The sequence below is a fragment of the Leopardus geoffroyi genome, chromosome A1, assembly GCF_018350155.1.
Source record: "Leopardus geoffroyi isolate Oge1 chromosome A1, O.geoffroyi_Oge1_pat1.0, whole genome shotgun sequence".
NCBI classification, from domain to species: domain Eukaryota; kingdom Metazoa; phylum Chordata; class Mammalia; order Carnivora; family Felidae; genus Leopardus; species Leopardus geoffroyi.
This window is the reverse complement of record NC_059326.1, coordinates 80,688,506-80,704,594: the sequence shown is the minus strand read 5'-3', so window position 1 is coordinate 80,704,594 and position 16,089 is coordinate 80,688,506. Positions and strand designations below refer to the sequence as shown.

Here is a 16,089-nt window from a genome sequence, read left to right as displayed (position 1 = left end):
CCAGGCAGTGTGAAAAAGCTCTTCTGCTTTACTTTGCATGTTGTATTCTGCTCTACAGTTTACTTTTCTACATTGTTTATAAATACAGAATTCAAAAAAGAGGAATTCATTCCTGGCTTAGTCACCAAAGAGTGGCAGACCCTGAGCAAGCCCTTTAACAGCTAGAGCTATGTTCTCCCCTGTAAAAGAGGTGCTACACCCAAAGAGGGTTTCCATGGATTCTGAGTTATGTCCATAACAAGTGCAATTTTAACATGTGCTATTTACCAACACAGCTTTATGAAAACAACAATTTGGATGTGATTCTGAGGTCAAGGTGTTTCCCCATCCTTCTCAATGAAAGAGTGGCTGACTCAGAACAGCACGTGTAATATAAAGGCGCTTCCCCGCCCCCCCATACAAGAACAGTTCAAAGAAAGAAATCCAAAAAAGCACTGATGATGCTTCAAGCTGAAGAGGGTTACAGAACATAAAATGCAAAGGACAACAATTTACCAGGACTTCTGGAAAAGCATGGTTGCCTACATCCTCAAAATCCCTAATGGAGGCAAGACTACTGCAAAGACCAGAGAGATGACGTGGGCTCCAGGGGCGGGGCCCTGCCTTGCTTCCTCTAACAGTTAGGGTTAAGTGGACAGAACCTCAGAGAGGAGCAGCAGCCCCCTCTCCAGAGCAGCACTGTGGATCCGGACTGGTACTCCGCCCAGGACACCTTCCACTGGGCGGAACCCCGGATCTCACAGAGGAACACGAGGAAGAGGCCGCTCCCCAAGCTCGCCTCCTGTGAGGCCCTCAAGCACCCCAGACCACTCTCACTGTGCTTTGGACACAAAGCCGCACACGTAACACGTCGTATACTAACGAGCAAAGCAGCAGAAGACCCACGTCCTGGGGACGAACATCCGACAGAGACCCAAAGAGGGTGTGGACAGCAGAGCAGAACCAGGAGAGGCAGGCGGCCCCTCGGGGTACAGGCCATGCTGCGGAGCCCTGCACAGCTGGGCTGAAGTCTGCACCCAGACGAAGTCAGAGAAGCAGAGGCTGGGACTCAAGGACTGCTCGGGAAAAGGGCCTGGTGTCGACCAACACGTAGAAATCCAGCCTGAGGCAGCAAGCCGAGTCCACAGGACAAGAAGAGTGGAAGTGAAAGGAGGCAGAGGCAGCAAGGGGATGGGGGAGTGGGGGGGGTAGGGGGACAGGTGCTGGCTGCCACATCCTGCTGCCTTCACCAGGGCCTGGCACAGAGCAGGGGTCCAATCACCGCACGTCAGAGCAAGGAGCCCTCCTGACGTCACCCTGCTCTGGAAGGTCGGGGGCCAGTGGGAAGTGAATGGTCGGCATGCCGAACACACAAACTCACAGCAGAAGCTGTGGCAACAGGTCAGCGCAGCGGAACAGACTTCCGTCCATCACGCGTCCTCTCCTTTTCCTACAGGAGCACAGGAAGTGAAACACTCAGATGCTCAAAGCAGCACCGATCCATAGTGGTTTCACTTCAAGGACACACAGGTGTCACGGACTCAAATGGATACTGCTTCTCAGGAAGCGTCCTGTGCAAGACCAGGAGCAGGGAAGAAACCCAAAATGCACACTTTCCACGGAATGGAAGACAGAGCCACACTCACGAAGTGTACTACGCTGGTTTATCACACCAATATATGCCAGCCATTTCGAAGGTGATCCAAATAATACCATTTCCTATTTCTGCAGTCCATGCAATGGTTTAGGGACGAGGAAAGAGTAGACTAGACACTAGACCTAGCATCACGGGTATTTTTTAAGCTCACATATTGCTCACGTTAAGTTTCATAACGTCGTGTTCCATTCTGAAGCACTTGTCTTCACTGAGTGCGACGTATAGATGCTCTCCTGTAATTGCACACTACCCGATGCACGAATCCATCAGTCCCGGAAGAGACTTTATGTCAAGAAACAAGTAAACTAGAAACAGTACTGATCTGAAGTACTTACGATCTACCCAAAGCACAAGTAAAACGCCACGTGGCGCCTATAAATCACATCGTGCGCTTTTTTACAATCTTGCTTTTGAGGACTTGAAACAGCAGGAGGGAATACTACGTTATGTGACAACAGAAGGGTATAAGTCTACTTAAGTAGTAAACAAAAATGTAAGATCGTGGAAGATTAGAAGAAAATACACCAGAACGTTAACGGTGGTCCTAACTGTGCAGCCCACAACACATGATTTCTATCTCCTCCTTCATACTCCACACCATTTACCCTACAGTCTACGCTGCAGAGTGTTAGAGACATTCAAAAAAAAAAAAAATAAGTTATTCTTAAAATGGGTTTTGCAGGTACTCACCACATTGTAATAGCTCTTGTTAATGGCAGTAGTATCAAATCCTTTGGGAGGGCTCTTCAACGTTCCTGATTTAGGAGACACGGGCTTTTCTGAAATGAAAACGTAACGCAATTTTACTGACCAGTACTGGAGACCACACACGCCAGCCCCCACAGCCCAGAGCTACTGGTCCAGGGACCTCCCGTGAGAGCACCAGCCAACAAGGGAAGTTGCCAGAGGCCCGTGCCTCCCTCATGCTCATGCCCTGAGGTCAGGGAGCCGGCGTCCCCCCCAAGCCCGTACGTGGCTCACCCCGTACTCCCTGCTCAGGCTCAGCGTCTGACAGGCCATCTCCCTGACTGTCAGCAGAAGAAAGAGCACGAGCATGAGCTATGCTAACAGATCACAAGTGCAGTCAAGGTAAAATACCAGCCGATGCAGGCAGATACGTAACGATGTTAAAACACCAAGACGCAGAGTCTGGGCTACACGTCCAGTTCAGAGCACTCACAACGCAGGTCTCTCCAAACAAGTAGGATCTGGCTCAGCGTGATAAGCCAAGGAGGAGGAAATCCATCCCGAGCAGGGGCAGAAAACAAGAAAAACCCACGGAGCCTTAAGAACCTCCACCCCAGAAACCGTAGTGCGAGCAATTGTGATTACTCGAGGGTTCAAGTATCTGTACGCTGCCCAGCGTTCATTCAACACCTGTTCAGGAGATTCGCCAGCAAAAAAGGGATCGAGGAAGCATATGCCGACTGCCAGTGTGGCTCTCAGGGTGGGCGGGCGTGTCAGTCACTGGCTACCGGGGCTGGAGAGCAAACTGGGGTGGTTGGGGTGGGGATGGGGGGAAGGGCAGGGGCATTGGAGGAGCAGGTCACACACCTGCCTCACCTGAGTCAGTCAACGCTCTGTCCCTCTGGTGTGCTGTGCTCAGCACCCTTTCACCCACCTGCCCCAAGTCTCTGCTAGCTCCCCCAACAGTGCCCTCAATCCCAAACCCTGCCAAAGTCTCGGGTCCCCACTTCCAACTGGCTGCTCAGTATTGCCGTTATCTGCCTAGCAACAGAAACCAGAAATGCCTGAAATCACATGCACTAACTGTAGGCCTTCCCCTTCCTATGGAATGAATGGTCTGCCTAAACCGTCCTTCAATGCCTCACTTGCTTTTCCAAAAGGTTGACAATAAAGCACAAAACAGGTGTTGTTCCTTGTTGAAAGAACTCTCTGCTCACAGGATGAAAACAGAACTCCGTGAGAAATGAACCACTTCTGAGCCCCTAAGAAATATCAATGTGTTCTGGCTAAAACACATTCCTTCCCAGTCTCGCACCTACAGGTAGGAATTTAACTATAGAAGAAAAAATTGACATGCTTTTACCTTAAGAAAAACGATGCCTTTCACCTTTGGAACCCATCATTTAGGGGACAAATACAGATAAAAATAAAGGTGAGCACTGAAGCCTGAAAGACGGTCACCGGACCACAAACACCAACGCGTGTGCTATTACCTCGGACTGGATTTATTTTAAGTCGTTTCTTATTTCTGAGAGAGAGAACATGTGGGGGAGGGGCAGAGAGCGAATCCCAAGCAGGCTCCACGCTGTCGGCGCAGAGCATGACACAGGGTTCAAACCCATGATCTGTGAGATCGTGACCTGAGCTGAAGTCAGCCGTTTAACCAACTGAGCCACCCAGGTGCCCCTGGTTTATTTTTTATTTTTTATTTGAGAGACAGAGCAAGCGTGCGAGCAAGCGCACATGCGTGCATGAGCTGGGGAGGGCAGAGGAAGAGAGAGAAGGCTCCACGCTCAGCACAAAACCTGACCCAGAACTCGAAGCCACGACCCTGGAATCATGACCTGAGCCAGAATCAAGAGTCAGACACACAACCGACTGAGCCCCCAGGTGCCCCAGCTTTAAATTTTAAAAGCAAATAATCCGTCAAGTGCCTCATTTAAGACATACCTCCCAACAGCACAGATAACATTCAACTAACTTACTGGGAGAACCAGGAGAAAAGGCTCTTTCACAAGAAGTAGCGCCCGGCTACAGCACCGTGTAAAAACAGAGGGCAGGCAGAAGAGAGCCACCCAGTGCAGGCGGAGCCCAAACACGCGGTCTCCTCTCCCGTGGAAAAGGGAGTCCACAACTCTGCCGACGGCTACAGGGGAATGACTGCCACGGGAGGGCCGGGAACATCTCCCCAAACCCCGTGGGCCCTTCCCGACAGAGGGCTCCAAGGTAAGAAACCCCGGCACCGAGCGGTCACAGAGGAGCCGTGTCTGCCTGTGGTGCCACCAACCGCAAGGCACCTCCGTGGCAGGAGGCCCCGAGGGAGGGAGACTGCTGCCCTCCCACAGCTAAGGCGGCGCGGTGAGGCCAGGGCTCCACAGCTCTCCTGCCGACAGCCACAGCAGGGCCCGCTCCGCACTCGTCCCAGGGCCCCGGCCCTCAGTCACACAGGGAGGGGACGCTCGGTCAACACGCCGGGCAGGAGGGGCCCAGGATGCCAGGTTTGCCTCAGGAACCTCTGTGCAGCCCGAGGGAGCCCTCCAGCACCTACTCCCCACCCGCCCCCGCCCCCCAAAATAACACCACCACCACCCCACCCACACACTTAGACCATAATATACCAGAAGGGAAGTAATGGCCAATTTTAACAAAAGTTGCGCCCAGGAAACGTTAGAAAACACTCAGCCTTCCCAGTATCTTAAGAAAAATAAAACATTTTTGGCCCATCCGAGAGCTAAAGATTGATACAATTCACTGGGACTGAGGGGAAACCATGAGAACGTAATTTAGTGCTGTCCTCCCAGGCGCCGGAAGATACAGATCTTCCCTTTCTTCCAATAAACTAAGAATGCCAAAAACAAGAGAATTTAACCATGAATATGCTAAATGAATAAAGAGGGAGGGCACTGCAGAGACCAGACACAGCCCTGAGTGACAAACAGAAGGAGCTCTTGGGGACCCTTTGGGCAGGCTGACAACGAGAAGCCTATCCTGCTCGCCAACCCAGACAAACAGCGTCTCGCAAGGACACGGGCTGGGAGACACAGCCCAGGAGAAATCCAAACCCTGAGCCCGCCCCTGCGGAGGCATATGGTCCAAACCCACTCCAGCCCCCAAAGGGCCCCAGGGTTTGCCCAGGGCAAGAAAATCTCTGGGAGCACCCGAGGAAACAAATGTCCCTCCTCTCTGTAGGAATGTTTCCACAGCCCAGGGCACAGAGGTACCCCAACCAAACCCCCAAAGACACAACTATAACAAAGTTACAGCTCAGGAAGAACTGAACCCAGTATAAACAGATACAACATACAAAGGAAATGGAACACCCAAGATGTTGAAACAAGGGGAAAATTTAGGAGACCATGGAGTAAGTATATTTAAAACGCCTGGAAAGAGGCGCACCTGAGTGGCTCAGGTCATAATCCCACGGTTCATGAGTTCGAGCCCTATACGGGGGTCTGTGCTGAGACCTGACAGTGCGGAGCCTGCTTAGAATTCTCTTTCCCTCTCTCTATCCTGCTTGCCTCCTCTCTACCTAAATATTAGAAAAAGAAAACCCCACCTGGAAAGAAAAGAGCCATAATGAATAAACAATGCACCACAAAAATTAAAAACACCTGAAAAAGAACGAAACCATTTCTGGAAATGAAAACTCTGGTCACCATCACAAGTAAGAGGAGACGGTGAACTCAAAGATCTGAGGAGTGGACTCCAAATGAATGAAATCCAGCGAAACAAAAAATACAAAAACCAGATTAAAAGCCAAAGAAGGCAAAACAAGACAGCTAATAGGATTTTCAGGAGAAAGCAAAAGGAACAAGCAACATTACTGGAAAAGACACTTTCCAGAAAAGACATCTTGAGCCCTGGGCTAGAGCACCACACTACATCCCCACAAAATCAGAACCATCCCGCACAGAGGGAATGGCGCCTCTAGGTAGCACTGAAGGTGGGGGCCCTTGAGGAAGCCCACACAGGAGACACCCCCCTTATCCGTGAGGTCTATGTTCCCAGAACCCGGGAAATGCCCCAAACCGAGCATACCAAACCCTACGTGCACACCTGTGATAAAGTTTAATCTGCAAGTTAGGCACAGAAAGAGATTAACCAGAACCCAACAATATACTCCAATAAAAGGTACGTGAACGTGCTCTCTCAACGTACCTTGTCCTGTACTCTCCCACTCGTGAGGTCTTGAGGGGATCAAATGTCCACCGAGGAAGGGAGCTACGTGGCACGGTGTCAGGCTGCTGACCTCCCGGCGCACGCCGCTGCTCCTGGACCTCGGCTGACCCGGGGTAAAGGCCCGCGAAAAGCAGGTCCATGAATGTGCCTGTGCCAACAGCCCTCACCCCTGGCCTGACTGGACTATCACAGGCTCTTCCCTGCTGCCTACTTTGGGAGAAGGCAAGCTTGGGGAAGACGAAACATGAATAACTGGTTCAAAGGCTCCACATCCCCCACTGCCCCTGGCTTCGAGGGGTGTCAGTGACCCAACAGAGCCTGCTGCCAGCCCCAAGAACCACCAGTTCCAACTTCCTCCTACTGTCCTCTGGGCAACAGCTGTCACCTCGCTCACGAGCCCCACGCCGGTCACGTCACCAGCTTCCTAGCAGCCACAGTGCCCTCGACCCTTTCCGTGGTCGTGGGGATGTTGTGCTAGTGACACACGCTCAGGAGCCCCTGCGTGAGGACCATACTGGCCCTGCTCTGCAACTTGATTACAGAAACTCGCCAACACGAAAGCAGAGAGGGTCACTGTCTCTGCTCATACCGAGCTTGGACAGTGAACACTCAGATCCCTCCTTTCCTCTTCCGGAAGCCTTACACGGTGGATCCCAAACATGGGCATCTTAGCCCCTGACACTTCAGTGCCCGTCAGACTGGGACTGATGACAATCCAAACATCAGGCCACGATCACACCTGACAAAGACAGGAATCCCTCGTTATCGCCTAGCACCCAGTCTGTATTTACATCTTCCTGGACTCAAACCTGTCACAACATGACTTTGTGAGGCTGGCGTATCTGACGCAGGAACCAAGTGAGACCCACACAGTGTGTGCGCAGTCACGCCTCTCAGGCTTTTATTTAGTGCCAGCGGGGAGCCTAGCGGACCTTCACCTTCTCAACTGTCTACCACATTTTCTATTTCGGGAACCTCAGGTAAGCTTCGTGATTTCTGGAAAGACACCTTGGTTTTTCACTACCACCCCCCCAACCCCTCCGGTCCCCACAACAGAGTTCACTCAAGTATTTGCTGAATGGATGCTGCCTGTGGTTTCGGAACCAAGGGCAATCATAACAATCCTGATGATGTACACGGAAAACAGAGCTGACTGGAGGCAGGATGGAAGGACGGAGAAAGGTCAAGGCAGGTCCTCGTGTTACAAAGCGGGGCACCAAGGGATAACCGCGGCATGCACACCAGATCCACAGTGAGGCATTACCCACGAAGGGAAGCAACAGAACAAAACATAAAGCCCAAGCTGAGGAGGAAGCAAGGGGACCAGAAAAACCAGGAGCCCTGGGGGAGGGTGTCTGTGGGACCCACGTCCATGCAGAGCAGCCCCGCAGACGGGCAGGGGCGGTCACGCAGCTGCAGGGCAGATATGGAGGCCGGGGGTGCTCTTGTCATCCCAGCTGTGTCCTCACAGGCTCCCACCACCTACCAGGGTCTCATCCCTGATACTGGGGGATATCACCCCTGACGCCTGACTGCTGTCAGTCAGCTGACCTAGGGGACAGGTCCTCCAAACAGGATGTTGAAGCACAGTCTCCAGAGAGTGGAACATCCCCTAGAACGCCCACCAGCACAGATGTTCGGGAAGAGCACACGGTATTCATCTGGAGGAACACTCACCCCCACGTCCCAGAAGAATCCCAAAGCATCTCACCCCAGAGCCCTCCACCCGTCTTTCTGGGTACCCCCCCTCTGCCACTCCTACAGGCCTGAGGTGCAATCTTACATTTCAGGCTCTTTCCGCCTATTATCAAGTGTGCATCTGGAAGAAACCGTACAGACAGGCCTACCCTCTAATGCAGGCTTATCCTGGGTGCTTTCAGAAACCTCCCATCACAAGTGCATGTGCACATACTTTTCCAGCAATATGGAAATCAGTTGCTACCTCTGTCCCTTTCCCTACACGGGTTATATTCGTAAAACTTCTTCCATAGCCGATCAATCATCGCACCTAAAACCCAGGTCGCTTTTTGATGCCAGATGTAAACATGGCCCCCTCCACCCCAGTGGCACATGGGTTCTAAATGCACAGTCTGGTGCGAGGCCTACCACCCACAGAGCGTCCATGATGACTTAACAGTAGTAGCAACCAGCGGCCCTCTCCCCACCCCACCCCCAACCACTGGCCTCATCGCCTCTTTCCTGAGGTCTCCCTTCAATTGAAGAAATTCTCCAGAGAGTGTGGCCTGAAACATGCACGTGTGTATACAACACAGAAATCCGTGGGTTTTAAGTTTGATTTTGAGAGCACATGCTCGAGCAGGGGAGGGGCACAGAGAAAGGGAGGCATAATCTCAAGCAAGCTCCACATGGTCAGTGCACAGCCCGACATGGGGCTTGAACCTATGACCCTTAGGATCACGACCTGTGCTAAAGAGTCAGATGCTAACCGACTGACCACCCAGGTGCCCCAGAAATCCATGGTTTTGCACATCAGAACAATGTGCATGGCAACTAAATGCAGAGCAACGAGGGTGTCTGCTGTGAGGTAGCAGAGATTCAGGGAGGACAGGGCACATGCAGCAAGCAGTGGAAATCCCTTAAGCGTATTCTTGGAGGACACCAGCCTGCAAAGAGGACTATCCGAAACAAGAAAGCACACACAGGTCAAGGCACACACACACAACAGCGAAGCCTGACAGCCACACTGCCATCTGTAGCTGCCAGAGGGCAAATGATCATGGCTACCGACACCTGCAAGAAGTGTGAGATCAAGTGGACATTCTTGAGAACTTACCTGGAAAAAAGCAGCCCAAAAGGGGTCAACTCAGGGATGGTGGTTTTGTTTATTCAACAAATACATTCGTAAATCAAAAACTTTAACGAAGAGAAACTCACAATTTAGAGGAAGTCAGTGTTTGTTTCACAAGTAAATGATCCTGACATGATCACCAGTTAGGATCAGGCACACTCTGTTTACAGAAAATGAAGAATTACACTGTAAATGACAATGCTTATCTTAAATACACCCTTCTAGAAGGGAATCCTATTCCAACATCGGAGTCACAGAAATTACTGAGAAGTTACAATACTAACATGTTACTGTGACCCTGGACTTCCGTTCTTCACTGCTGTAAGATGATACTGTAAAAATATGATCTCACATCTTTCTGTCTCAAATGCCCACATCAAAAATCAGACAGGAACAGGTTTCCTTAGAATATGCACAGATAATCTGTGAACACAGGATGGGAAGTTATTTCCAAAAGGTTATCCCCTTGGCCCCACTGTCAGCTAAAGAGGAAAGTGGCATGACAAACCACCAATCTGAGCAAGTCTGTTATCATTTGCACTTTACAGATAAACTGAAAGATGTGAAAATTCCCAGTTTCTTGGTCTCCATTCAGTACAAAAACTACGGATCCCATGGGACCCAATGCAGTTACAAGCGTGTTTAAAGGGGTCTCTCATGCCCGTGCAGACAGAAACATGGGGTAAGACACAAAACTTGGCAGACAGTGATGCAGTTGCCCTGACACAAGTCCACACCGACAGACATGGAAGTTTTTTTTTTTTTAAGGATTTCTAATAATCTATACAACCAACATGTGACTCAAACTCACAACCCCAAGATCAAGAGTCGCACACTCTGCTGACAGAGCCGGCCGGGTGCCCCTTACACATACTGCTGCTGTTGTTGTTAAGCAAACTCCACCGCCTGGAATGGCCGGTTCTTCTTAGAGCTGCATCTGTCTACACCCAGCACCTCTCTGGCTGTACACTCCACTCCGAAAGTAGGGCCCCACAGCAAGACATTCATGCCGCACTGCCAGACTCTCCAAGGGGGGCAGCGCACCATGGAACCACCTACCGCCAAGAGCAGTCCTGAGCCTGCTCAGATCCTTTTAGAAGCAACTCCCCAAAGTCACCTGAAGAGGACCCTGAGAACCACAAAGTATCCTTTCAGTGTAATTTTCAAAGGGTAAAACTTTGAAAACTCCCTGAGGAGAAACGTGCACTCTTACTACTACAACTCAAAGTCAGACCGAACTTCCCATTTGAATGTGTCATTCGCAGCAGAACCCGGGACCTGGAGTCAGCAGACGTGGGCCCAATCAGGCTCCACGCCAAATGGCAGGTCCCCGGCACCAGCGCTCCGGGCCCCCTCGCCCCTCGTCCTCCCAGAGAGGGCCAGGGCAGCACTCTCAGCCCAGGACACCAGGGGACCATAGGACTGGCCAGGCTTTTAGCCCGGACTCAACCTGTCCGGCCAGGCTCTTAGCCCGGACTCGACCTGTCCCAGCCTCATGCTCACAGGCCAGTGCCAGGGCCAACCAGTGACTACTGGCAAGTCCGATGAGCCATACGCTAAGCTCCATTTCCCAGCAGCTGAGTCCAAGGTTGAGGCCACACTTCCGTCCCCATCAGCCGGACACCGGTGCAGTGAGGACAGCTGGCATTAGAAGGAGGATTCATACCTGTGCCCCGAATATCCCGATGTCTCCTGGGGCTGTGTGAGGACTGAATGAGGCCACTGTAGAAGCACTTCAGACAGTAACCAGAACACAAGCAGCCAGAACACAAGCAGCCCAGGCACTTACTGTCAACTTTACCGTATGAGAAAAATACAAACATCGAGGTACCATTTCACACCCAACAGTTATCATGGGGGAAAAAAAAGTGGTGCCAAGGACGTGGACACACCGGAACCCTGGCATACTGCTGGTGGAAAGCACGACAGGGCAGCTGCCACGCAGGCGGCACGGCAGTGCCCCGCACGCTGACCACCATCGCCCTGTGAGCCAGCAATTCCACCCCGAGGTATAGGCCCAAGAGGATGGACAGGACTCAGATCTCACCCAGGACCACAGAAACCTTATTCCCAACAGCAGAAGGTGAAAAACAACCAAAATGTCCAGCAACAGATGAATGGATGAGCAAACTGTGGTTTTGAAACAGAAAACAGATACGGCCAGGGGTCTGCGCCTGGTCTGGGCCACAGGAAACGACAAAGGTCCTGGGAGCGCTGTATCAGGAACCGTGACCAGAGAGCAAGTACTGGAACAGAACAGAAGATGCTCCCAGCACTCTGATCCCTTAGGAAGTTACGAGGGTTTCAGAAGCTCTACGTGAGGTCACCGGATTGCTCGGTACAGAAAACTCACACATCTGGTGACAGAAGGGCTGGGAGAGCGGCGCTCAATGCCAAGCTCCACAAAACACAAGGATTTTATATACAGCTGACCCTCCAACAACAGAGTTTGAGCTGCACGAGTCCACTTTTAGATGGATATTCATCAATACACTGCAGTGCTGTAAATGTGCTGGCTCTCTCATTTTCTTTTTTTTTTTTTTTTTTTTTTGAGATAGAGAGAGACAGAGCATGAGCAGGGGAGGGGCAGAGAGAGAGAGGGAGACACAGGATCCGAAGCAGGCTCCAGGCTCCGAGCTGTCAGCACAGAGCCTGACGCGGGGCTCGAACTCAGACTGTGAGATCATGAACTGAGCTGAAGTCGGATGCTTAACCGACTGAGCAACCCAGGTGCCCCGGCTCTCTCATTTTCTTAGCAATGCCTTAACTTTATCGTAAGAGTGTGGTACATGGGGAGCCTGGGTGGTTCAGTCGGTTAAGCATCTGACTCTTGATTTTGGCTCAGGTCATGATCTCACGGTTCATGAATTTGAGCCCTGCTATCAGGCTCTGCACTGACAGTGAGGAACCTGCTTGAGATTCTTTCTCTCTCCCTCTTTGCCCCTCTCCGGCTCTTTCACTCCCTCAAAATAAAAAATAACATAAAATACCTACCACAAATACAGAAAAAGACAAATAATACATCATCAGCAAAAGCACCCAGGGTGATACAAATTAACAGCCTGAGGCACCTGGGTGGCTCACTTGGTTAAGCATCCGACTTCGGCCCAGGTCATGATCTCACGGTTTGTGAAGTCAAGCCCCACATCGGGCTCTATGCTGACAGCTTGGAGCCTGGAGCCTGCTTCCGATTCTGTGTCTCCCTCTGTCTCTGCTCTCCCCAGCTCACTTGCTCTCTCTCAAAAACAAACATTAAAATAATTTCTTTTTTATTATCAGCCTGTATGATAGAGCAAACTCCCAAGTCCTAATTTTAAACTGTTACCATAACCGACTGAAATGCTACTTTTAACTACAGATCCTTCATGCCGGCACCCCAAGGCAGGGGTAAAGTAAAAAATCACTCTCCTTGAAGAACTAGAGAAGAAGGAGAACCCTCAGCCCAGGGCCATCTACACAAGCTTAGCCAGGGAGGGAGAAGCCCTCGAGTGAGTGCAATCACCTGTCCTGGAGGACAAGCGGCATCCCTCTGCCCACACGCCACTTACCACTGGGCTTGACCTCCCGCACGTAGTTGCTGGGAAACCAGCCGGTCCTGCCATTGTGCGTGCCCTCCCACCAGCCGCCCTCCTCGACCCGCGTGACGTGGATGATGTCGCCTTTCGTAAAGGAGAGCTCGTCTTCATTGGTCTGCTGGAAGTTAAACTTCGCTCTCACCACCAGTTGGCTGTTGCTATTATCGGTCATGTCCTAAAAAGGGAAGAGGGAGAGAAAAATTTCATGTGGTCTGCCTCATTACAAAGTGAGATGTTTTACTAGTATAATCGGAGTGCAGCTGCCCCATTCCAACAGCAGAGCACTTTTTAAGGTAGACAAGCAGGTTTCCGACCTCCCTGCAGTGCCCTGACCACCACCACCTCGTTCCAGTCCCAGAGGAAACCCTCTTAGTGATTTTAAAGGTCTTTTTCTGGCCACAGTTACACTTACATAAACATGACATACTTTCATGTACACTTACATCAAATTATACAGTATATCCTTCAATACAATGTACAAAAAGTTAACACACTGAGGTGATTTCTAGAATTATTTTAGTCTCAACTGTGTAACTTAGCTGTATGGCTGTGCTAGTAATTCTCCGTTACTAGATTTAAGGTTATTTCAAGTATTTTTCTACTGCAAGACAAGGCTGCATTAAAACTACATGCACCTCTTTGAACACACCTGTAAATAAACGTATACCTTAAATTCAGGTCAGAAAACATGCGACATATTTTAAATTTTAGTACCTATTCCTAACTGCCCTCCAGAAAGTTTCTCCTCACACTAAACTACATTCCCACCAACAGTAATTCAGGGCTATTTCTTTACACGCTCACCAGCACTGAATATCGCCAAGCATTTTTATTTTTGCCAAACTGCTGGGAAGAAATGGTACCTCCTTTCAGTTTGCATTTTTCCTCAGAGATTAAGCTTGTGTGCCCACTCTGAAAGGTGGGAAGAGGAGGCGGCCCGGCTAGAGTTTCTTTCTATTTCCATCTATCCCAGACTAGGTGCTGGAGAGGCTTGTAACCGGGAACCACCAACAGAAGCAAACTAAACACATCCCCAAGAAAAACCTGATCTCCCGCTGAAAGAAGAGGGGCAGAGGACAGGCCCACCCACCGACAGGGGGTGTGCCCTCAGTCTGCGCCTGGGCGTCCACGGGGATGGGGAAGAGACATGTCCCATGCCCCACCAAGCACCCGCTTGCACTGGTGACGTCAGCAAAGATCAGGCCGGGAGTCCCTGCTCCACCCTTACCAGGTGGGTGGCAGCATGTGGCCCCATCTACCCGCCAGCATCTCAAAGAACTAGGCTCAAAAAGGAAAAAGAACTTACAAAATTTACTCAAAATGACAGTGAAAAAAGAGCCCCAGGAACATGTGGAAAATGACGGGCCTGAGACTGGAGTCACCGGTGTCGTGGAGGAGAAAGCAGTGCTGAAAGGCAGTATGAGGAATGCGGCTGAAAACGTCCCCAACCTGAAGACAGAGCCACAGAACCAGGAAGCCGCATGGACCCCACAGGGAAGGAGCCTAGAGAAACCCGGCTCAAGTCACATGGTAAAGACACTTCAGAAAATGAAGAGAATTTTCGCATTGGAATAAAAATACGGCTGTAGTTACGTGAGCTCTCCAGCACTCCCCGGCCCATGCGCCCTCTCTCTGAGAAGCTCCTATAAGATGCACTCCTCCTCAACAGGGGGGTCGGTCAAGAAAAAGCAGAAGAGGGGGAGATGGGCTTGGGTCAAAGGGAGGGTGGGGTGACACAGGAGGACGGCTCAGGCAGCATCTGGCAGGAGCCTGGCTACAACCAGGAGACTCAAGTGGCCACAAGACGTCAAGGCAGTTCCCTGGGAAGAAGTGAGAAATCCTAATGGGTCTGAACGCACAAGAGATTCTTAGAAACCGGCAAAAGATGAGGGCTGCAGTCTGCAAAGGGCGCACAGAAAACTCCAACAGGCAATGATTATTTACTCCAGAAAACACCACGCTTTCAGGAAAGGAAGCACAGTGATCACACACACCCTGGCCATCCTGTGGGTCTGGGACATGGTGAAGGGACACTGACCGGACCCAACAGAAGCCATGGGGGCACTTGGCCAGGAGGAAGGTACAGGCCAGGATGCAGAGCGAGACCCTGACCCCGCTCCATGACAGGAAATCCACGCTGACCACACTGCAGGCTTAAATCCAGCTTCACAGAGGCATTCACGGAGACAATACAGGCAAACCCCCGGGGGCCCGATGAGCAAGTGGGACCTCCTGCACCAAGTCTGGAAGGACCCGAGTCTAACCAGCTGCGCACGTCACCAAACCAGAAGACAGACAAAGTGCAGTGGTGACAGAGCTTCAAGAGGAGCAGACAGTTCTTAGAATGTTTATTCTTTATTTAAATGTGTATTTTACATTAACTTACAAAAAGTTAATTTAAGTACATGCGTTAAGTGTCTTATCTAACCAATTTATACAATTTATACATACATACATACTTCATACATACTGAATGTTTAATGCTTAGAATATCCTAAGTATTAACATGAAAAAAAGCTCCCTTCAGCACTGGGCAAACTGAATGAAAGCTCTGGCCGACATGCTGCTTGCTTGGCGCACTTGAATGGCGAGGGACAGCTTAAAGGTCACCAGCCCCTCGGAGGATCCCTGCCCCCCCACTCCCCAAGAATGGCACAGGTCACAGCCCTGGTTAAGGAAACCGGATCAGGCTGCCACACGGCATCAGCTCATCTCTGCAAACCATGGTCACCCTGCATCAGCTGTCCACCACGATCTTCACCCCTCTCCTTTCTGTGACCCACCCTGGGCAAGCTGGCTTTGTGTACAACCTGCACAGAGCCAATCCCAGGGATCCGTTAACACGTAACCAAGAGCAGGGGGCAGAGTGGGCCCCAAGGAGGTCGAAGTACCCCCCAGGAGCGACCCTCCAGCCAGCCCAGCCGTGTGAGCTCAGCCACCAGTGCACAGGCCCTCTCCAGGCACAACACCAACCTGAACGTTACAAATTAGCGCGACTACACTCTCCCCCCACGTCACCAATTCTCTGCACTCAGGCACAGGTCAGGCGAACACCACTGCCGCGTTTTCCGCACAGAAATAGCCACTCCACAAGGACAGGGGTGTCCCAGGACAGGTAGGAAGAAAGACACAGAGGACGGGCAGCCAGCCTAGATCTCTAGAAGTTTAGATCTACCTAAACTTCTGATGCCACAAGTGTCCAA

General features: G+C 51.0%; 1 protein-coding gene across 18 annotated transcripts in view; it reads right to left on the bottom strand.

Moving 5' to 3' along the window:
- The window catches only part of ARHGEF7 (Rho guanine nucleotide exchange factor 7), a 135,685-nt gene that overhangs the window by 50,953 nt on the left and 68,643 nt on the right, over positions 1–16,089 (bottom strand). For 16 of the 18 annotated variants that reach the window (XM_045482189.1, XM_045482296.1, XM_045482303.1 and 13 more), the window contains 2 exons: positions 12,860–13,061; positions 2,327–2,415 (listed from right to left, as the gene is read on the bottom strand). In XM_045482189.1, the coding sequence (XP_045338145.1) occupies positions 2,327–2,415; positions 12,860–13,061 (291 nt within the window). The remainder of the gene's footprint in view (positions 1–2,326; positions 2,416–12,859; positions 13,062–16,089) is intronic. The other 2 variants (XM_045482238.1, XM_045482288.1) reach the window with 1 other exon arrangement.